We start from the raw sequence: 23,908 nt of genomic DNA, 5'->3' as shown, positions 1-23,908 counted from the left end.
TTGCTATCTACGTAGCAACGAATGGTTTATAAGACCGTTCACTTCATCTAGTGAGGAAAAGACAAAGTCCAAAAAATTAAAATAAGAAGACGACCACATACATCATATTTCGATTCATTGTAAATAGCTTAAATGCCTTAAATTTTTATTTTGTTTGTTTTGTTTCTGCAAACATTTGCAATGGAGTTCCTTGGAAAGTTTGCTTTCCTAAAAGGGGTCCCTGACTCCAAAAGGTTTCAGAACCCCTGGTTTAAAAAACAAAACTAAGAGTACATAAACTGACAACAAATTACACTAAATTACCAGGTTAACCCAGGTTAAGAACCACTGATTTAACCAGAAAAATTGCCCTTCATGAGGCTCGATTAAAAATGACTGAAAACAATATTTATAACTATGGCTTCACTTCAGTTTTAGCTACAAGAACAGAATGCAGTAAGTAATAAGTGTACGTATAAGTGGCTGGAATTGTAATTTGCACTTTTAACTTATGTAGCTGGAGATCAGTTTGACACATATAGTTTACAGAGCAGTAAGCGACACATTCCTGCTTTTCAACAGAGCTGTTGGGCTCATTTCACAGATCCAGTCATGTCAGGGGAAGGCTGAAACACAAAGTCAAAGTGATAAGCATCTACTACTTCCCGACAATGTGGTGTAACTTATGGAAGCAGCAATTTCCTTTCTTTTTAGGACCTACAATCTAGATCTGTTTTCAGATATCTTGCAAACCAACATCTTATATAAATTGTTAACGCTATTGTCTTTACTACCAAGTTTATTTTAGTTAATAAAAATGAATAAAGTAAAATAAAATCATCACTGAAATAACTACAACCAAAAGGTGCAGCAGCAAATGGGCCCAAAAATATATATATATTCAACAATCACATTTCCATTTTAAATAGGATTTGTATTTCACAACAAAGTTCCTCTTAGGTACGCTGTAATTCAGAGAGATATCATCCAGGTTAAATGCCTGAACTTTTCATGGGTTTTTCTTTACAACAATCTTGTGCTCATGGTGGTTTAAGTATGTGGTCATAAAGTAGATAGGTTACGAAGGGTCATCAAAGTCCTCCTATCCCCAAAGGGCTCTTTGGTTTAAATCACGTCGTTTAAAAAAACACATCTCTGATTTAACTGCCGCAAAGTGGAACTCTCTCAAATGAAATCACCTACATTTTAAGGACGCCAACAAGTCTTTTTCAAAATAACACAACCACTTGCTCCAATGGGCCCATCTCATTTGGCCAACTTGATCAAATCTGCAATAAATCTTTTATTATATCTAGTGATTTAACACCTGCTGCACAGGACCCAAACTCGGTTAAGGGAACCTGTTATCACCTGCTGATCTCTCGAGCTAGACAAACAGCCATAAATGACTTTTAGGAGCCCTGCGCTGCCATCTGAAGACATTTAAAAAGAACAAAGTAGTAAATTCCAGCAAAGTTGCCGGGGACCTGAATTATGTGAGCATGTGTGGACAGTATGGTGGGTTCTTGTCTGCTCTGCAGGAGGTCTGCAAGGCTCGGTGTTGATGATTCCTGAGCATTACTTGCAGTTGTTTGACTTGCGTTTTCCCCTTTGATCGGCTTGGGGAATCACAGAGGATATAACTACCCACGCCTGCTGACAGTCCCATCAGACACGGGAGAAGAGACCTTAGATGCAGAGGCCACATCTGATTGTAATTTATGGCCGATTTTTCATGTTGGAGCCTGGCTGGGGAGCGGCAGATTTTTACCTTTAAGCATTTTAACCTCCTTTGGTGACTGCCTGCATTGTTCAAAGGTAACGAGGAAAAAAAATATTCCAAGTGCATCCATAAAATCACTCAGATTTTTACATAATAACTGGATTAAATTGTATGCTTCCACTGAGTCCGCGATCTTGATCTTGTTGTGCTCTGAGGATGCCACAATATTTGTTTTGAGGTTTGGGAAAGTAGAAATATAACACGAAACAGATATGTGAGCAGTGCCTGCTGCGTGTGTCTGCGAAAAGAGACTAAGCACATACAAGGGGGTGTGGACACTAAAAGGCTGAAGGGCTTTAGCAGTGTGCACGCGCGTGTGTGTATGTGCATGTTTATGCATCCACATGTGCGTGTGCAAAAGAGAGCGACAAGTCAGACAGTCAAACTACTGCATAACCATGGCTGTTCTCTCTGCAGAGGTCCTTCGCTGGCATGTAAGTTATTTTGTTCATTTTAGGTGTAAAGTTGAATGTTTTCAAAACTTGATTGGCTCAAATGTCAAAAAGCTAAAAAAAAGTTTAAAACTTTTTTAAACGTGTAAAATGTCCAGAACTATTTCAATGAGATCTCTGTCTGCATTAGAAAATACAAATTATTGTGTTCTGTTTAATTTGTGCTAAAATAAATTTCATTTAATGGGAGCTCTGAGCAGAAAGGGAATGTCTTTCACTTCTATGGTTGTGTGAATGGCCCTGGGCTACACACCCTGTCAGACAAATTTCCTGATAATATGACTGGATCAAGGTTGCAGATAGGACAAGAACATGACACGACATGGGGAGATGAACCCCCTGGAAGGAAATGTCAATGTATTTCTATTAGTAAAACAAAATACAGCTTTGCTTTGATGTTAAATGATGAAAGCAGTCATGCGGTGCAGATGATTTACTGCCAATCCATCATTATTAGTTTAATGAAGGCAGTAACGGATGCAATTTATATTTGCGGGTTCCGTGAAGATGTTTTTCCAGTGATGATGGCTAATACAACATGATCACTGTGGATGTTACGCAGGCACTCTACCTGCCAAGTGATATATCTTTCATTATGAAAATATCCTGCTGAATAGCTAGGAACGTGTCATAATTAAAAATTCACCATTAATATTGTATATGAACCGCAGGGTAGGTGAATTATGTCTGCAGTGGCTCAAAGAAGCAATCGGCACAAAATAGTCACACAAAATAGCATGCCAAATTTTGAACCTTAATTTCCACTCTACAATGAACATTTGAAAGTGCATTAAATGTGTTTTGCATGTGTGTAAACAAACAGATTTACTGACAGGTGACCAATGACGGAGGATGCATTTTAGACATTGGCGTGGGACTTAATTCGCCCACTATTTAAATTTCATTACATTGCAGAATAAGATACATGATTGCGACAAAGCTAATCATGGCAATACAGACAGTAGTTATTCAAGCCAATAGGACATGTATTTGTATGTTTTGACAAAATGTTAGGCAAAAAAATTAAAAAAAGAACAGAAGCTGAGTATCCAAGTCACAGACAGACATTATGAAATAAAAATAATAGAAGGTTGGAATACATTTTTACAGTTTTAATAAAGTTTTACGTGAAAGCCAGTGCTTCTATAGTGACAGGCCAGCAAAGAGGTTTTTAAAGAACCTGCAAGTACACCATTGTGTTTGACATGTCTAGGGTGTGATCTGCTTATCGTCACAGTAGGGAAAGGACCCAGTATAAGAAGTGCAAAAAAATATATGCCTGGATAGCTATAATAGGATTATTGTAAATTAGTATTTCTGTATGTCAAGTCGGACACATCCCATTATTCCTTCAAGTGTTCTTCAAGGGTTAAATTATCAGTAATCACAAGTGTCGTAGTGGGTGGAACTTTAATTCTACTTTTGCAAAGTGCCCTTCTATATCTACTCTGCCAAACGTAAAAAAAAAACAATAACACAAATTCCTCAACACCGGAAATAGCAGACCCTGCCTTTGGGCAGAATACCAACAATGACTGTGGCTACAGACATTCTAAATTCTAAATTGCTACCTGAGGAAAATTCAAAGGCATGCCAAATGCCAAGAGACACAAAATGTCAGAAAGCGACCGAGTGACCGCACAAGAACTGCACTAAAATAGCAAACTCTCTGCAGGGGTAACACTTGGAAATAGTCAATGCAACACATAAGATAACAAAAATGTCTGTTCTTCTAGTGGTACCTATTTGAGTCTCAATTATATTTTTGCTGCATTAAAATTTATTCCAACTCTGTCTGTTTAGGCCCGCATCGAAGAGCTGGAGGAGGAGTTGGAAGCCGAACGGGCCATTAGAACAAAGGTATGACGTTTACCATAACAACAGTCCTCTCCACAAATGAAACAAAGAGCAGATGTGCCCTCTACTGTAGATGTTGGTCAGACAGATGCGCATCTCAAAATAGACCTGGCTCAGTTTTAGCGTTCCGTCCGGTGCTGCCGAAAGCTATTTGTGGGTCATGCTAGAAAAGAGAAGATGACAAAGAGCGCTGCTCACCTCAAATTATCTGCACTTGTCACAATAAAGATGGGATGAGACTTTGTGTTTTGGATAACTCTCCATAGATACAGACACACATTGTATCACCTGTTTCTAATAACACTTTTGCCTATGAAATCATTTTAAGCAACAATTCATTGTGGCCGAAATCTTGATGACCTGGTTCTTGTAAAGCTCATCTACCAAGATGGGCCCTTGATTGCATGTTGTTTCACATGAGTTTCTCTAAGCAGATGTGTATTCAAGCCATACAACACTTGCAGCTCTTTATAAGACTGAGGACTTCGATGTTACGGCAGCAAAAATATGCATATGTTTCAAATGGATGTTGAATAGAATGGGAATAGGCCCTTGTGGGTGTTTTGCTCCACTCTCCCCACTCTGGGTGGTATTTGTCATGGGGATCCCCACACCAGCTTGCACATGACTCGAGAGAGGAGCATGCAAGAACATGCCCTGCTTTATCTTTTCCACAGAAGGAGCTCAAATACAAAATACCACCATCACTAAAATGCTCCCTTTTGTTTAAATCGGCCCAGCAAAAAGTAAGATATCATCTTCTCCCACATGGAATTTAAGGCACTTGCAGCAGGTAGGTCAACGCAAGGGTGATTAGACATTCAATAGTATTCTTCACCAGGCATTATAATGATAAGAAAAGTTCCAATGGCGCATGCACAAGTATTTTAAATTTAGGGAATCAATTATCCCTGCGTGTTTAGAAATCACATATATACATATATATACACTCCAAAATAGAGCCCCATACCTGTTTTCACTTGCTGTGCCTTCAGGTCTATCTTTGCCAGTACCAAGTAGGCCTGATTTTTACAACTTTACAAGGTACTTTGAGTATCCCCTGCCTTTAAAACAGCTGTAAAATAGAAGTGTAGATGTGAAAGCTGGTTGTGCACGAAATGGTGTTCAAGATGGTAAACTTTCGGGTGTGCTTTACGTTGAACATGTTTGAACTTGTAAGGGTACTTTTTACTACTGCTCTCATGACTTGAAAAATCCTAAACATATATGCTTTTATGAAAATTTACACTTTGACATTGACTAATTTGGACAATGTGCTGGGAATGGAATGCTGTATTTCTATTATAATATTTTTATATATATTATATATTCAGTTTTAGTTGCTTTCCCAAATCGAGTTGAATCGAATGTTAAATCGAGTTTTCATCATAAATTAAGACATCTTAATTGTTTCAGTTTTTAATCAATTAAATGTCACATATCATATTTATATTTTAATATTAAAAGTTCTAGATGCTGTGGGGTTAACACACCCTTACAACATCACGCGGACATTGGGGAAAGTGCCTCTGGATTGGCATATGAGCTTAGTGGTGCCCCCTTTTAATAAGGGGTAACTGGGGGGGGGGTGTGCATCTGGTTAGGTTGCCTCCTGGACACCCCTCCGGTGAGCTAGATCATGCTAGAGAAATTATGTCTCTCATCTGGCCAGGGAACGCTTGGGGATCCCCTCAGAGGAGCTGCAATGCATTCTCTGAACCAAAAAGGACAATTTTTAACAAAACGTTTATACTGCTGACCTCTGCTACTTGCAGGGAAAGATATACTAGGCCGGTGAAACTGCATATAATTGATACCCATTGAAATGATGCATTGAGAGGTAACAAATGTTATTTTATTCATTTTAATCATTTAAATTAATCATAAATGTTATTTATTTCTGCTAAAAAGTGGTAAGTCTAAAAGACAAAAAAATCTGTATCGGTCCAGCCCTATTACATTTACCATTTGTGGTACACACTGTATGTTCGAATAGGTGTCACCATCGTGGTGCCTGTGGGTACTAGATTTGCTGACAAGAACCACATGACTTATTTATCTTTGATGGGACATTGTGATTGTCTAAGAATGTAGAAATGATCATTTAACAACGTAAGGATTGGCAGAGAACTAATATTGGATAATAATATTCTGTTTTGTTATTGTGAGAAGAAAAAAACACGATTAGTGTTTTCACAAATCAATCATTAATTACAGGATTAAACAAAGCTTATTAAAAGATCATTTGAGCTAATTTGTTCATTCACAAGTGTGAAAAAGGCAGTTACCAGTTTGGAAGTTGAATTACAATACAAAACACATTTCTTCTAAACTGCTTGACAGGTGGAAAAGCAGAGAACAGATTTAGGCAGAGAACTAGAAGATCTCACAGATCGACTGGAGGAAGCAGGAGGGATCACCGCCTCACAGGTAAATGATTATTTCCTGAACTGAAGTTTCATATAACATCATTCATTACTTTATGTATGTGCTACACACACACAGGAAAACAGTACTATGTAATGGGAACATTAGCATGGGTTGCATTGTATTGTAAATTTTACATAATGAACTAATATTTTTATTAAGGTCAAGTTCTCAGTGGTACTTGCTCTAAATGAACAGAAGTTATTATTTGACAATGTAAACATAGACAGAGAACAAGTGTTGTACCTTGATTTATTGGGTGTTTTTTTTCCTGTGAGAAAACAAGTACATAATTAGTGTTTTCACATAAATTAATATAATTCCAAAATAGCATATTACTTAAAGAACTTTTATTTATTTATTTATTTATTTATTTATTTATTTATTTATTTTTGGAAGCGTGTATGAGGGACATCGAGTTATTAGAAATACAGCAGTATAGTTTTACTGAGTGGTTAAAGATGATGTTTATTTTTTCAAGAAGCAGATGTGTCAAATTTGCTCTCAATTTCCAAATAAAATGTTCTGGCCTAAAAAAAACTGAAACTCACCACCTCTGCCAGAACAGTACAGAAGGAATGTTATTCTTGAAATTGCTTTTAAGAAAGAAAAAAAAAACGTATAAAGAAATGTTTGTGTGATCAACAGATGGAGATGAACAAGAAGCGAGAGGCGGAGCTCCAGCGTCTAAGACGAGACTTGGAAGAGTCATCTGTCCAGTCAGAGATACTGGCTGCAACCCTGAGAAAGCGCCATGGCGATGCCATGGCAGAGCTAAGTGAGCAGTGTGAGGCTCTACAGAGGACCAGGGCCAAGTTAGAGAAGGAGAAGCAGAACTTGAGAATGGAAGTCGATGACCTGTCTACTTCCCTTGAAGCTTTACAGAAAGCCAAGGTCTGTAAGTTAGGGGAGATGGAAAACTGTTCTAACCAAGTAACTTGAGCCATATGCATTTGTGACAGTCACATGTGGGCTCACGTGTTCCTCTGCTACTGCAGATGTCCTCAGATAGCCAGATGAAGAAATTGGAAGAACAGCTCTATGAGGCCAACAGGAGAGGAGATGACCTACAGAGGACACTCACTGAACTTACTGTGTCCAAGAACAGACTCGCAGGTATACCTATAACGGGCATATTATTTATGTAATGCTGAACAGAATAAGCATACGCCCAGTTGCTAGTCAACATGATCATGATGAAATAACTACAAAGATCTTAGGATATACAAATGGTGTGGAAGATTTTTTGCACACTAGAGCAGGTCTTCTCAATTATATTTTCTTCTCAATTATATTTTGCCAAGCCCACCCCAACTCCCTCCTAAGAAAGAGAATACTTTTCACGCCCCCCCCAACATGCTGAATACGAATACAATTATCTCTAAAAATTGAATGTGTGCCTAAACCTGTATTTCTTTTTTAACATTAACAAAGGAAAAAACAATATAAATCAACTTAAAAAAAAACACAAATTATTTTTTACAGTGTTTATACGGGTTACAGATTAGTCTAAAACTGAAAAAGTGAAGTGACTGAAACTAAAATAAATAAGTACATAAATAAATAAATGAAAAAGTGAACATTCTTTTTTTTATTGCAATTACAATTTACATTGCAAAAACAAAGCCTTTTCCCTGGGGTCATCCGTACCCCCCTGGCATCATCTCACAGCCTCCCCACTATTTGAGAAGCACAGCATTTGAGAGAGAGAAACTGTGGTGCGTTAGTTAAATGGATACTGCTTGATACAATTTGTTGGGCAATAATTGGTGACAGGATGAAAATGACTTCAGTCCAGGAAAACTGCATTATGTAAATCAGACTTCCGATGTGCCTCTCTAGCCGAAAACACAGACATAAATCGACGATTGGTAGAGGCCGAGAACAAATCTGCCCAGTTGAGTCGTACCAAGTCTCTCATCCAATCGCAGCTGGAGGAATCGAAGAAACAGCTCGATGAGGAGGTCAAAGTAAGTATAAGCGTGGAAAAACAAAACTTCCAGTTTGGAATTAAACGGAAATTAAGTATTCCGTGTGGCTCCATAGCAAGTGAAAGAAATACCAAACACGTGTTATCTTGTGGTTGCCAGTGTAAGCAGGCACTCAGCGGAAGTCTAAGTTCGGTGCGGCAGGAGTGCGAGGGGCTGAAGGAGCAGCTTGAGGAGGAGCAGGAGAGCAAGCAAGAGCTGCAGCGGCTCATCTCCAAACTCAACAGCGAGGTCACGCACTTGAGGACCAAACATGAGGCGGATTCCATCCAGTATGCCGATGAGCTGGAGGAAACCAAGTAGGTCAAGTTGATACAGGCGGTTATTTACTTAAGACAGCTGCCTTCGGGTCTTCAAGTCTGAAAAATGCTCCATTACAGAAAAAAGCTGGTTCTGCGGCTACAAGAAGCAGAGGAGGCAGTGGAAGCTACACAAGCTAAATGCTCCTCTTTGGAAAAAACCAAACAGAGGCTCCAGGGAGAAGTGGAGGAGCTGTGCATGGACCTGGAAAAGGTAGAGCAGAGGAGTGCTTGTGCCCCCAATAATGAAATTTTAACATTAGGTGTGCTTTTCCTTTTCAGGCGAGTGGATGTGGGCAAGCTCTTGATAAGAAGCAGCGGGTTCTAGAGAAGCAACTGGCAGACTGGAAGCAAAAGTGTGACGAACTAGTAGCCGAGGTAGAGAGTTGTCAAAAGGAGAGCAGACAACACGCAAGCGAGCTCTTCAAACTGAAGACAGCGCATGAAGAGTCTCTGGAACAGCTGGAAGCTCTACGAAGGGAGAACAAGGCCTACCAAGGTAGATTTTTCACCCACAAACTGATATGACACACTGTGGTCTCTTATGCAGAGTAGCAGCCACCGTCAAAATCCAAATATTGGGAGAGAAATTACCCAAAAATGATTCAAGTTATATATTTTCAAGATGGAGACCAAAACTTACTAGCAAATAACTATCCACCCACATTCAATCTTGAATCTTGAATTTCTCTGCTCCATAGAGGCCCCAGAGTTTTATAACCAACTGGTTCAACTTTGCTTGAAGTTTAAACACAATGAAACAATAAAAACACTGAATACACGTACACACACACACACACACACACACACACACACACATCCACAAACAATAAAACATCATCCAACTCATTTTTCCAAAATATTATATGATGTTTGTAATTTGAAACCCCTTCGAGAAATGAACTGAGAATCTTTTGAATGAAAGCAATTTCACGATTTAAAATATATATACAATTTCGGAATGGGCAAACAACTTGAATTACCGTATTTCTCTGAGTACAAGTCGACCTCGCTTTTAAGTCGCACACCTCTTTTTTTTTCCTCTGTAATTTGGGTTAATTTGACAAAAACACGATTATAAGTCTACCACTGACTTTAATGGTTACGTAGATCATGGCTGTCCAATTAAAACACATTGTGTGTGTCGGTGTTGGGAATAATGCATTACTTTTTGCAGTATAGTGGTAGTAATATATTACACACACAAAAATTGTAATATTGTACTTGTTGCAAATGCAAATAACGCAATGCATTACAATGCATTCTTAGTATGAAGGTGGTGTTTTTTTGTTTTGGTTTGTTATGGGGTATTTTTCCCCAAAATTCTCCAAAAACACAGCATGGTCATAGGAGAGAAGTCTGGGACAAGATGTGTACTTTCTGTTATTGGTATCTACTATAGCAGAGATGAGTGCGGCGACAGCAGACAACTGGTTCAATATGTTGAATATGTACACAAGATGAACACACAACCATTACTTCAAGTTCGTCAGAGATAAAGACAAGAAGAATATATTAATTAGGTGCACATTTTGCGCCACACCTAAAGAGTTGTCCACGCATTTCGAGCTGTGCCATAGTAACATGAAGTTAGCCCAAAGAAAACATATAGAGGATTGCGATTAGCGATAAAACAAAGTTCTCTCGGTCGGGGATGCTACTTCCACCTCAAGGGGTTAGGAGATACGTGGCGGGGTATGTCGTATGTAGAAGATATGCTGGCACTTTCCACAGTGGATTCACCAGCATATGGAAACCTTGTCATTTTGGCAATGTAAGCTTACGCTAATTTTCAATGTATGATTTCTATTAATAATAGCTTATAAATAGTTGTGGTCAATGTGTATCAAGATGAAGAATACAAAAACTCACATTAAACAGTACGTTAAACACAATAAGGATGATGTAGCCTAGCTGCTAATGTTAGCCCCACCGAAACCATTTATTTTTTAAATGGCTGTCCCTAATTTAGTCATAGGGATTAAAACACAGTGGACCCCCAGGTTACAGCGTCCCTGCCTTACGTTTTTTTCATGTTGAGGTGTGGAATACTGAGTTTTTTCGTCCGCTCTTTAAGGTATTTTCCCCGCTTTGCGACAGAAACAACTGTCATGACCCTAAGGGGTTGGCTGTATTTGTGTTGTTTTGTCTCCATCTGCAGGTGTTTTAGGTAATTCCACTTATTTTCAATGCCTCCATGTCTGCTATTGGTCAGCGTCTTCTCACGGAGATGCTGGTCTGCTATTGGTTGGCCTCACTCATTTCAAAATGGCCGAATGGTAAAGCTTTGTTCCATCATGACTGGTCACAAAATCATATTTATAGTGCATTTTACTGCTTAATTCAAACTTGAATAGGTTAGCCATGGGTCCCAAGATTGCCAGTGATGTTAAAGAGAGAAGTAAGAGGATGATTTATATGGAAACGAAGCTGGAGATATTCAAGAAATATGAAGCTAGCCTAGCCTAGGCTACCCTTACTAGGGAATATGGGCATAACATAGGTTTGGATTGCCCGCCATATGGTGAATTCGCCTTACGATCCCAACCGTGGAACAGATTAATCTCGTAACACGGGGGCCCACTGTACATAAAAAAGATTCTGTATCTTGTCATGTCTTTGAAGGTTCACAATACAATACAGCTCAAATGATTTGTACTGGTTTGAGGCTTAAGCCAACCTTCTACTGGATGTGAACTGTGCGTGACAAGCTACATTTATAATGGCAAATCCATACTTCCAGTTATTGTGGTGAGAGTGATGTAAAAGTAATGCAATAGTAGTGTAATGCATTACATTTCAAGTACAGTATTATAGCAGTTGCAGTCCGTGCATTTCAGGCTTATATACTATAACAACAAAAATTTCTATGCATGACAAGTTTTTTGACAATGACAGTTTTACTGAAAACCCCCCCTCTCGCCTTATTTTACAAAATATGTGGGGCTACTTTGAAGTGTGATAACTAACTAAATCATTTTTTATTTTTATTTTTTTTCTTTCAACCACTCAAAATGTTCATTGGCGTCAGAGCTATTCATACATATGGCCCACGGGCCAAAATTTATCATTCTACATGCCAAAACTTAGAATAAGAAATAATAATTTCAAATTATTTGTCCACAAAGTTTTTTTAAGTCTACGAAAAGCAGGCAAGTTTTAACAAGATTGTGCGCTAAATTACAAATGGCTATTTAATATGTGTCACGTCTGGGCATACTGAGTTGGGAGGAGGAAGGAAGTAGACCCAAAAATGCAGGAAAACTGAGAAATACTGTATGTCACTCAAAAAATTAAGTTTTAACGAGCAAATGAGGCAGGACCAAACCGGGAGCAAAACAAAAATACTTTGGTGGACAAAGTATCACCAGACAGGTGGACCACATCAAACGAGAACGCAGACAATAAAGGCAGACGCAAGTGAAACAGAATCATGAACAAAACCTCACAAACTCACGACAACCAAATCCAACTAAACATGACAATTGAATATAAATGATAAATGAATTGAATATAAAATGACAAAAACATATTAACTCACCCAAAATGGCTGTCCCTAAGTTATTTCAGTACAAAATCCATGTTCTTATTTTCCTCAGAAAGACGTTCATGACTTGCTTGTAGAGTTTGTCTTCGCGTTTCCTTTACGATAATAAAGTTGTGTCGGTCCAATCTCCGTTTTGCTCTTCTTCAGCCATTGTGTGTTAAAAAAGAAAGTGTCTGCGGGTCTGGCTTTGATGTACGCTAACGTGAGCTGGTTCCGCAAAGTGGTTTTTTTTTCCTTATTTAACTTCTTCCACGGTTAAACATGGTGGATCAATATTGCACCACCATCCTGCAGTGAGCGTCCAGTTGTGTCACGTTCTACGTGAGGCCTGTAGATGGCGATCTTATGACTCGATTAGCGATTGCAGCTGTCTGACAAAAATATCGGTCCGTGCACAATGTCATAGCACAATACACAGAAGCGAGGCAGTCTTTGCATTTGCGTAGATGCAAATGCTGAAAATGATGCCTCAACAATAAAATCATCCTTATTACTCTTCCACCGGTAATCATTTTGGACCCCATCCAATTCGTTTCAAATGGAGGTTTCGAGAAATGCTTTGCTGAACATCAGAGCGAGGAAAGTTGCCCTTCGCAGTGTTTCTCCCCCCACCTGCTGACATCCATGGCGGTTTCTCCCCCCATCTGCTGACATTTCGCATTTTTGTCTCGAAACCACACATCAAGCCATCTTTTTCTTTTTCTGGGGTCAAAGTCCGCCGAAAAAAGAGCCCCACAACCTCGTTGTATATAACACAGGGGCAATTAGGCGCATTTTTGCTATGTTCTGGGCAAACACAATAAAACGGAATTCGAGGTCTAATCGAATTAGAGGTGTTTATATAATATATAATAATTTTAAGGCTTGTAAATGACATGATATAACTTATATCACATTTGAATTAATGTTATTCAATCACGGATGTGTGGAGAAAATTTGGTCTGGTTTTATGATGGAGTCTGGAATTATACAGTTATAAATCAACCCCACTAATATGGGGGTTGAAAATGAGGAATAGAGTCGATTTGTAGTTGGAAAATACAGCAATTCAATTCATAATTTCAAAAACTGATGATTTGAAACTTAGCTACATGGTAAAATGGAGGTTTTACACAAATTGTTAAATTTAATTTGCAACTTGCTTATATTAATTTCTGACTCGTTTTTGAGCTCGTTATTGTTAAAAACATTAAGAAAAAATACTTGAATTAGGTTTTCTTGGCAAGAAAATAATTCTTACCCAATTGGCAGATGTTTTTTGCTCAGAACAAGAAAAATGTTCTTGTATTTGGTCTGGCACTTTTTGCAATAAGTTTCTAGAAAAAAACCTGTGCAGGCACAGGAAGCGCATGCACTTGAGGCAAACGCACAACCTGTGTAATATGAGGCAGATGAGCAAACCAGCCTGTCACCATGCCGACGGGCCTGACTCAATCTAGACCAATTTCATTGAATGTCTAGAAATGTTAGAGTTCGTATCAGTTCATTTTAGTTCAGTACTTTTATGATTTCGTAATAGAACGACAGCAGGAAGTCACTTAATAGTCTAATTAAAGAGCTTCTTTCTATGACTTACGCAAACAAACAGGACTGGGTCAAGTACCGATAAATTATGCGCCAGTTTCCGGAAACTTAAAATGTAAAGATATGGGTTAAACCAACCATGAATTTTACGAAAATAGGTCATAAGTATTGAATATTAAGCATCAACGTTAAGTGCTTGTTCCACTCAACCCAAAAGGGTGTGTACCAACGCTGCGCACCTGTTTTAGCTTGGCCCATTAGTGTCATGCATGCATTAGGGACCATCTGTTATGTTTGGGCTTTACCTTGTGTTTCAAATAAGAAAGTGCACTCTTTTAATTTATAAACTGAAAAGAGAGCAGGTAATGATTCTGAAACGATTTTCTGCCAGCTTTTCATTGTTTTCTGTGACTGTCTTTTTTCATTTTTTTCTATATCTTTGACAACATACATTTTGCATACAAAATGGAAAAATGTTTTGAACCGTTTTAAATATTGTTTAAAAAAAATCTCAATCTTGAATTTATCCTCTTGGATGTTAATGCCGTTGGTTGCCTTCGTGAGGGATGGGCATAGAGAATTTGACTTTGCAGTCCAAAAGACCCTCGGTTTCAAACGTGTTCTAAATCCTGTCATAGTATTCCATCCATCCATTTTCTAGAGCTGTATTTTTTTTCTCTTTGTATTTTGTTGCCTTACTGCCCCCCAAAATGGAAACTTATTGTCTGTGACATTCTCACACATGAATGAAGATTTTTTTCTTGGCAATTCTTGGCTATGGGCTTTAAACTCACATTTCATCAGAATAACTATACCCATGACTTAGCTCTTCCCTTCAAAAAGTTCACAGTTCTCCTTTCCATTTCTTCCATGTAAGGGTTGGTTTGAGTGGGGCCTACCAGCATACCCTTTTGTTACCTTTCTTGCCCTGTTCAGTGCTCTCCTGACCATAGTACATGGACTTAACAGGCATGCCTTTGTTTTGTGATGATCAAGTCTAATGTGGGGAAATTGAATCGTCATGAACCACTTGTGATCATTTTTGGACCTCCAGATCAGGGAAGTGGGGTCCGCTGACCCCCATGGGTCCATGGCATAACCTGTAACCTGTATAAATTCTGTAAAAAGTAGTTGACAGTTGAAAATGAACTTTTATTGCTTTTTTGTTTTGTTAAGGTTCAAAATTATACTGTTTTAGGTATAATCATACCATTTTTATGAATAATAATTGTATTGATATTCAGTGCAATGAGAAAAAAAATCTATTTGAATTAATTTCATTTTATTCAATATTAAATTGTGAAAGCATTCATGACTCTTCAATAAAGCAAGCAATTCAGCCAGTTAAATACATTTTTAAAAATAATAGTTAGTAATAGTTTTGAAATATATCCAAATGCGTTTGGTGTCTACAATTGCTCGCTAACCTTGCAATGCAGCGACTTATAACTAGTCATAAGAAAGATATAATTTTTTTTGGAAGTAATATGCCTAAGAGTCACCACTAGTCTCTTGTACAGTAGTTCTCAAAGTGAGGTCCACAAACTCCCGAAGTCCGTGGCCTGACTGCGGGAGGTCTGTGAAATATTTTGGGAAATTAAAAAAAAAAAAAAATCTATTCATGTTCATTTCATTTTTTATCAAATTGTGAACGTATTCACAACTCTTCAAAAAAGCAAAAACCATAGTAGATCATCAAAAAATAGAGTCCACATGCGCTTCCGGCTTAAACGACCTTGAATTGGAAGTGCATAGTCATACATAGTCATAAAAATAAATTGGTATAAAGGCCAAACGTTTGTGTTGTCATGGCAATGGGCCATAACACCCGTGCCAGCTATACCTAGCCCAGCTGACTTCGGGCAGTAGGCAGGGATCCCTGAACACCCTGAACTGGTTACCAGCCAACTGCAGGGCAAACAGGGATGCACACCCAATCACACCTAAGGACCATTTAGGATGTCCAATTCACCTGGCATGCAGGCTTTTGGGGAGTGCCCGGAGGCACCCGGAGACAATCCACGTGGGCTCGGGGGAAACATGCAAACTCCACACAGGAAGGCCAGAGCCAGCTGGATTTGAACTCAGGTCCCTTTAACTGTAAGGCAGACGTGCTATAGTATCCACTATTCCACCAAGCCACCCATCAACTTAACCAATTTTATATATTTTTTAAAAAATGTAATCATTTTGACATTTGCCAAAATTCATTTTGTGTCTACAATTGCTTGCTAACAAGGTGATGAAGCCAGCAAAGCTAGAAACGGCATTTTATCTTATAATGCTGTTTTTGACTAAATAATTAGCAGCAACCAAGTTTGCAATTTTTATTTTGTAAACTTCAGTATGGCAGAAAAGTAACTGATATACTTGTCAAATTCAATCTGTTGGTGAATTAAATAGGGCACTTATGTTCAGCCTAAATGATTTTCTTTTTGTTTTTTGTTTCCACAAACATTTGCATCGGGGGCCCTTGGAAAAATTGCTCTTCTAAAAGGGGTCCCGGGCTCCAAAGTGTTTGAGAACCCTGCTCTAGATGACATTCTTGGTTTGAAGATGCAGTGGTAATTGAGGACATTTCCATTGTGTTACCGTTAACAAATTAAGGAATAAATGAATGAAATAATGATGCTTTATTTGACAGAGACAGTCAGACATAGTTACAGACCCGCAACTGATGCTATGCATATAGACATTATAGCAAATATTAATTCTCAACCCTGGTCCCTAGTTGGGCTCTTCCACAATATTGCAATACAGTACAATTGTAAAAATGTTTTTCAAATACAAAAACTAAATAACCTACACAATTTAAACATTATGAATCCAATACTACATAGACTTTTCACTCTGTAGAAGTGTTTCGCAATACAGTAGAAATGTAAAATACACATCAAACACAAAACAATGAATAAAGGACACAATTTAAGCATTAACGATCCAATATTACATAAGCATGTCATTGTTGAGGTGTTACAGAAAAACAAATAATAACTATCATTAAAAAAAAACGTTACATATTTCCGTATTGGCACACTTATTTGGACATTCATAATCCAAGATTACATAAATCTATCACTCTGTAGAGGTGTTACAGTAAAACGCAAAAGGTATCATTTTATAAGAAATTAAAAACCAAAAGAAAACATATTTCACTATTGCTAAACTATTTACAGATGAGTATAGTTTTGTTTTTTCTTTATTCGGGTTTTAGTTTTGGAAGTGAACATCATAAAGTGCAAGATGGATTTTATATCTGATGGCAGTGTGTTCCAGAGATAACAAATGTAATAGGAGAAAGCTGCTCAAAGTTTATTCTGCATCCACAATTCCAAGTCAACATCCAACAGCAGAGGATGGTTTCAATCCATCGACCTCTGGGTTATCAGCTCAGCACACGTATGCTGCCCCACTCTGTCTGTTTATTCGTGTTTCTAGTCATGTTTCTACTCTTCACTCTTGCCACCTCACAAACAACTACGACCACCTGGACTTCACTGTTTAGGAATTGCACATTCCTGCCCATGAAAAAAATGTGTTTTCTTGATGTTGGTGTTTGGCATTTTGTTTTTTAGCTTTAGGGATTACGTCTTCAGTACGGAATCATTCACCTGCTATTCTGGTTTCTTGCTTTCCTCAGTATTTTATACACATTTTGCAAATTGGCTGATTAGAAGACTTCCAGATCTGTGTCTAATGGTTATGAATTTGCCTGGTTCCTGTGAAGCCCCTGCCCCTAATGATAATAATAACCTCAAAAAATCATACACAAACACGAGTAGCAATAATAACGTAGCCAAACTATAGCAGATAATGACACATGCGATTCAATGTAAGTTTTATGGTATATTCAAAGCTATTTGGGGTTGAGAACAACATCACCATTTATGCCCTAAATTATCTGTAGAGATGTCAAAATTTGATCAATGTTAATAATTGTAAATCATTATCTTTATTTACAGAGGAGATTGCTGACCTCACAGACCAGCTCTCAGATGGAGGGAAGAGTGTCCACGAGCTCCAGAAAGCAAAGAAGAAGATTGAGATGGAGAAAGAAGAATTACAGGCTTCACTGGAAGAATCAGAGGCGGCTTTGGAGGTACGGCTATTTATTCCATTTCTATTTGAGAAAAATGCTCCTAAATAATCTGGATTAAGATTAATCTGGATTTATTCCTTTTAGGCTGAGGAAACCAAGTTACTGAGACTGCAGCTGGAGTTATCTCAGACAAAATCAGACCTGGAGCGCAGACTACAAGAGAAGGAGGAAGAGATCGATGTTGCTCGGTACCTCATGTCGTCTCAATTCCCTTTCCACAGCTTTTCTGCTCACATACTTTGATCCTTTCCACCTTATAATACTGTCCTCTATTTTCATTTAAAACCTTCAACATAATAAAGAGGTAAGCCCTGTCTCATTCTGCTTTCTCTTCCTTCAAAAGTGTTTTGCATGCAGAAGAAAAACCCAACATTTAAAAGTTTAGCTTTAACCTCACTCTGACCTCTTGACCTTCAGAAAAAGCCACCAGAGAGCATTGGAATCCTTACAGGCCACCTTGGACGTGGAGATTAAAGGTCGGATGGAGGGAACGAAACTCAAAAAGAAACTAGAGGCTGATGTCGCTGAAATGGAGCTTCAAGTGGAGCTTCTCACTAAAAGCAACACTGAGTTCAGCAAGAACAGCAAAAAGACACAGCAGCACATCAAGGTTTGATGACAATGTGCTCATTTCAGTGGCGCGCTCTTGTAGTTTGGGAATCGATAGACTAACTCCTCATCTCTAGGAGCTCCAGGCTCAGCTTGAGGAGGAGGTGAGGCTCCGTGAGGAGCACAAGGAGGAGATGGCATCCTTGGAGAGACGTTGCGCTCTTCTTGTTAGTGAAGGCGAAGAGACTCGCTCCATCTTGGAGAATACAGAGAGGAGTCGCAAATCCTTGGAGGTGGAGTTGCATGATGCCAACGAAAAATACAGTGATCTCAATAACCAGGTGACTTTTAACCCCTTGACCAGGATGTGGTGTCTTTAAAAATAGAGCCCAAAATCATCAGTTTATACGACATAACGTAACCTTGTTGATATGATTTTAATTGTTCAATAATTTGTTACATGAAAATCATCAATAAATCATACAAGTAATCTGATGCATGAACTCATTACTTTTCAGTTTCAGTCAGTTCTGAGTGGAAAGAGGAAGCTGGAGGTGGATCTCCAAGCTCTGCAGCATGAACATGAGGAGCTCCAAGGGGAGCTTAGAGGATCAGTAGACAAATCCAAAAAGGCCAGCTGTGAGGTAAAACGCACACACAAGCGAGGAAATCACGAAAAGTTGAAGCCAACAATAAGATGCTGAATGTGAACAGTTGGCCAGAGTGGGGGAGGAGCTACGCTTGGAACAAGAGCACACGCTTCATCTAGAGAGGGTGAAGAAAGGTCTGGAGGCTCAGATGAAAGACATGAGCACCAAGCTGGAGGAGGCTGAGCAAATGGCACTAAAAGGTGGCAAGAAGGTCATCCAGAAGTTGGAAGGAAAGGTAAACTGTATTTTTTAACTCATCGAGGGGACTAAACGGCAATTCTTAATTCTACACAATGCGGCTTTAAACATGGCGGTAGTGATAGTTGTTGCTAACCTGGCTAGCTTATTCCATTTCTAGCCATGTACTTGCATATAAACCTTCGTTTTCCCCACAAATAAAAATACCACACAGATGCCCAGGAGCGAATAGAAACAAATGAAAAAAATGCACAAAATAAAGATGTATAGTTGTGTGCCTCTACATTGTAGTTTGACGAACACTTCAAATATGTGTTTTAGGGCACAAGGGATCAGGGTTAATTTGTGAAACAATTGAGGTTCACCTACAAATGCACAGAAAGACCCTGAAAACTATACATAGAATGTCCTGAGATGAGAGATCCAAAACACAGATTTTATAAGGGATTGTGCTGGAGTGTGAGAGTTCATCATAAAAAATGCCAAAAACCAGATGGGACTTTACTTTTTAAAATGTCTGTGCCAGCATTGCAAGGAAATTTTGTGGTTTGAGTTTTGTGGTGTACAGCAGTGGTCCCTTGCTTTAGCGCGGTTTACTTTTCACAGCCACGCTTTCTCACAGAATTTTATTGAAGTTTATGAAGTTTTGCACTTTGACAGTGTTTAAATGATACAAATGTGATAAAATCTCAATTCCTGTGTGAGAAAAATGTATAAGGTGTATTGTGAGTGTTTTCACAGTCTGAAAACAGGCATAAACATTGTAAAAAGAAAAAAAGATACTACTTCACGGAATTTGCCCATTGCGCGTTATTTTTAGAACTTACCCCCCAAAATGAAAGAGGGACTACTGTATTTGAAATAGGTGAAATGTGGAAAATGATTGAGTTCCTACGAAAAGCAGCACACGACTATTGTTGCCACGTGTTGTCATTGAATCGTTGAATGTTTTGTGCAGGTGAAAGAGTTGGAGTTGGAGCTGGAGTCAGAACAGAAACGACACACTGAAACGGTGAAGAACCTTCGAAAGAACGAGCGCAGACTCAAGGAACTTGTCTTCCAGTCTGAGGAGGACCAAAAAAATCAGCAGAGAATGCAGGAGCTGGTGGAAAGACTACAGAACAAGATGAAGGCTTACAAGAGACAAGTGGAGGAAGCTGTATGAGTCTTTTCCACACAGTTCCACCTTTCTTATTTTGCACACAAAAACTTATTAAGAAAATAATTTTATAATTTTAATCCAAATTGTATTAAAATTTCTAAATGTAACCATCCTATAATTTCAGGGGGTAGGGGTGGGGGCTGGGGTTCTATCATTTTATAGCATGTTCTCTCAGAAAGCGCACTTTCAAGTTTGAATCCTTACTACAGTATGTAATCATTTAATCAAATTCTTTTTATTTTTTGTGCAATTCATGCAGGAGGAGCAAGCCAATATGAACTTGGCCAAGTACAGGAAAACAGTCCATGAACTGGATGACGCTGAAGAACGAGCTGACATTGCTGAGTCAGCGCTTACTAAGATAAGGACCAAGAAGAGAGGCAGCTTCAGCAAGGGATACTCCTCTGTATGTAATAATGAATACATCCATATAAGTATGTATGTCTTTACAGCATAAGCCTAAAGTTTGGACACGTCTTCTCATTCAATGCACTTTCTTTATTTTCATGACTGTTTACATTGTAGATTCTCACTGAACTTTGAATGAACATGCGACGTTTATGTATTGAACGAAAAAAAAGTGAAATAACTGAAAACGTTTTATACAGGGGTGGGCATTTTACAGTTTTGTGCTGGCCGGTCAATTGTCATTCGTTGACGCACTGCCCAGCTGTCGTCATTGGTCCGCTATTTTTACAGCCAAATCTGTAATATGTCCATCTTGAATTTGTCACCAACAGAAGGGGACACTTCACTTTTATTTTTGTTTTGTTTTGTTTTTTTTGCTGGTCAATTATATTTTAGTTAGCAGTGTAGTTTAGTTTTTTCAAGTTCAAGTTGAACCAAACAGTAATTGTCTGTGACTGCCAAAATTTAATCAATTACCCAAATCTTTGTCAGCAGTGTTTTAAGTGGGAAAAATGATGTATTGAGATTGCCCTTAGTTGACAGCTGCCAAGTAAATCAGGCTGTTGATAATATATCATACACTTATTATTAATGTTTACATATATACATACTATACATAGCAAAGCATTTCATTGCTGGAAACAACAGAATAAGGAACATACAGGTAGTTGGGTGTCTCCTGCTTTTTCTATCTCAAAGTCCTCCTCTGCGCTTTTTTTTTTTTTGGTCTACATAGTATTACACAGTAGTGTTGTTCTTCTTTGACTTTTGTTCTACAAGCCAGCTATTACGTCAATACTTTAACCAGAGCTACAATTAAAAATGTTTGGAAAAGAACCTCATGGAATTGTTTAGAGTTTGCAGCAACAAGTAACACATTATTTGAATGAAACACAGTACTTTTAAGAGACCTTTGTCATCATAATCAGACCAACTTGTGGGGCTGAAAAGCTGAGTTGCATTCACGTACCAATAGACAGTCAGCCTTTGGTTTTATTATGATGATTTCTTCAAAATAGCAACCTTGTGCTGATTGCCTGATTAGTGTGCAGCCACCTGACATGGTTTTCACTTTACCGGGTAAATTACTGGAATTTCTTGCTTTAAGAATGGGGTTGGGACCATCAGGTGTGTTGGGCAGACACAGTCGACAACCCTATTGGACAACTGTTAAAATTCACATTATGGCAGGGTCCCGTCAGCTAACTAAAGAAAAATGAGCATCTATTATTACTCTAAAAAATTGTATGAGGTGTGTCTAAAGCTTCGGTCTGTACTGTACTTATGAATATGTAGGATGTCACCGTTCTACGACGTTTTTGGACAATTCTCCTTATTTTGTTGCCTTCCAACAGGGTTACAGCACCCCATATCCTGGTCTGGTGCGGTCGGCCGGCTCCGTGGGCTCAGAGGGCCGAGGCGAGAAGATCCTCAACGACGACGGTGAAACTGTCAGCTCCCTAATTCCGGCTTACCTCAACTCTCTCAAGAAGCTCATGGTCGACTAAAAAAGTGCAGTTTTCTAAAGTGTTACTTCAACTACATCTTGATGCTATGAAGAAATCCTGTTTAAACTGTAGGAAGTCTTGAGAGAGGAGTAGGACTGAAATTGTATTTTTACTTCACTTTCACATTATGAAACCCCAACATGTACTGTGCACGCTTTATTTTGTCATGAACACGTTTTTTTAACACACGTACTCTTTCCAGAACCTCTTGCATACAGTATATCGATAGTGATATTGAATAGTGTTTTAAAACAGATTACATCTGATATTGTATTTTCTCATATTTACTCTAATACAGGCCAAGCCCAAATTCACCGCAGTGTTTGTACTCTTCACATGAATCACTAAACAGCGTACAACTAATAAATACCTGGTACTCTCTGCAGTTGAGTAACCAAGTATAATTAGCAATTTCAAGTTAACATCTGCGCTGTAACACATAACAGCGAAGATGATATGGGCTATTCTTGAAATATAGGTTTAAAATGCAACAAATGGGTAGTAACATGAAAATTCATCTTAATTGACAATGCCAAAGCTGATATGTTGGATATATATATATATATATATATATATATATATATATATATATATATATATATATATATATATATATATATATATATATATATATATATGTTTTGTTTTGTTTTTTTAAGTTGTAGTAAAAGACATCTGGGTAATCCATTAATTATGTCTGGATGTCTCATTTATAACAAGATAACACTGCATAGACTACCAAAGGGGTTATTTTACTCTTAAATGATTTATTTGCAATTTGCATTTCCTCTCTTATTTTTACATTGCAGCCACATCAAGTCAACATAGCTGTGTTATGGAACTCCCTCATAAGTAATGGCCAACCAATTTCTCAGGACAGTTCTTCTAAAGTTTGACAAAGGCGTCACTCATGTGGGCTGCTCTTTTACCTAATGCTCCATTCACACCGAATGCGTAAAATGTGAAAAAAAATGGTGCGTTTTGAATTGGGGTCAATGTAGTTTGTGCAACATGGCGCGAAAGTGCTTTGGGCGATGTTAAGGGTGTGTATGGAACGACAGGAAACAGAAAGCGACATGAAATTCCACTCGTTTTGCCTAGTTGCAAGAATTGAAAAGAAATTGAATTTTGCTGCGCTTCGCATTGCGACAGCCAGTCAGCCTCAACGTTCAAGGTCTCACACAGGGGCTGAGGTGAGATCATCTTCAATTTTTTTAGCTGATGAACTGTGCCAAGATAGCGATATTGCAGCATTAACAGCACAGTACGTATTTAATACAGTATCAGCCACTTGACTTGCGACGTTGAAACTTTATGCCACAAAGCAAGGCCACGCAAGGCAAAAAAGAGAATAAAGGTGCTGCAGGAGAAAAGATTGGCTCCCGGACAAGAAGTGAAAGTTTCTTTCAGAAACTTTTCTCAAGCCACTGTAAACTATACAACAACGCCACCCTCTCGTGAACATGCAAATAAGCCGA

At 38.4% G+C, this 23,908-nt stretch overlaps 1 protein-coding gene across 1 annotated transcript in view; it reads left to right on the top strand.

Annotated features, from left to right (window-relative positions):
- Positions 1–22,994, top strand: part of LOC148409250 (putative uncharacterized protein MYH16) — a 39,538-nt gene extending 16,544 nt beyond the window's left edge. The window contains exons 6-22 of the mRNA XM_088439619.1: positions 4,018–4,074; positions 6,415–6,501; positions 7,147–7,392; positions 7,497–7,614; positions 8,341–8,468; positions 8,589–8,785; positions 8,867–8,999; positions 9,068–9,284; positions 17,819–17,955; positions 18,040–18,143; positions 18,373–18,565; positions 18,642–18,845; positions 19,023–19,148; positions 19,219–19,389; positions 20,311–20,511; positions 20,774–20,920; positions 22,278–22,994. Of these exons, the coding sequence (XP_088295745.1) occupies positions 4,018–4,074; positions 6,415–6,501; positions 7,147–7,392; positions 7,497–7,614; positions 8,341–8,468; positions 8,589–8,785; positions 8,867–8,999; positions 9,068–9,284; positions 17,819–17,955; positions 18,040–18,143; positions 18,373–18,565; positions 18,642–18,845; positions 19,023–19,148; positions 19,219–19,389; positions 20,311–20,511; positions 20,774–20,920; positions 22,278–22,430 (2,619 nt within the window). The 3' untranslated portion in view covers positions 22,431–22,994. The remainder of the gene's footprint in view (positions 1–4,017; positions 4,075–6,414; positions 6,502–7,146; positions 7,393–7,496; positions 7,615–8,340; positions 8,469–8,588; positions 8,786–8,866; positions 9,000–9,067; positions 9,285–17,818; positions 17,956–18,039; positions 18,144–18,372; positions 18,566–18,641; positions 18,846–19,022; positions 19,149–19,218; positions 19,390–20,310; positions 20,512–20,773; positions 20,921–22,277) is intronic.
- The last annotated feature ends 914 nt before the right edge of the window (positions 22,995–23,908 follow it).

This window comes from Hippichthys cyanospilos, chromosome 17 (assembly GCF_059441005.1).
Source record: "Hippichthys cyanospilos isolate Australia breed blue-spotted pipefish chromosome 17, RoL_Hcya_1.0, whole genome shotgun sequence".
Classification (NCBI taxonomy): domain Eukaryota; kingdom Metazoa; phylum Chordata; class Actinopteri; order Syngnathiformes; family Syngnathidae; genus Hippichthys; species Hippichthys cyanospilos.
This window is presented reverse-complemented; position numbering and strand designations above follow the sequence as displayed.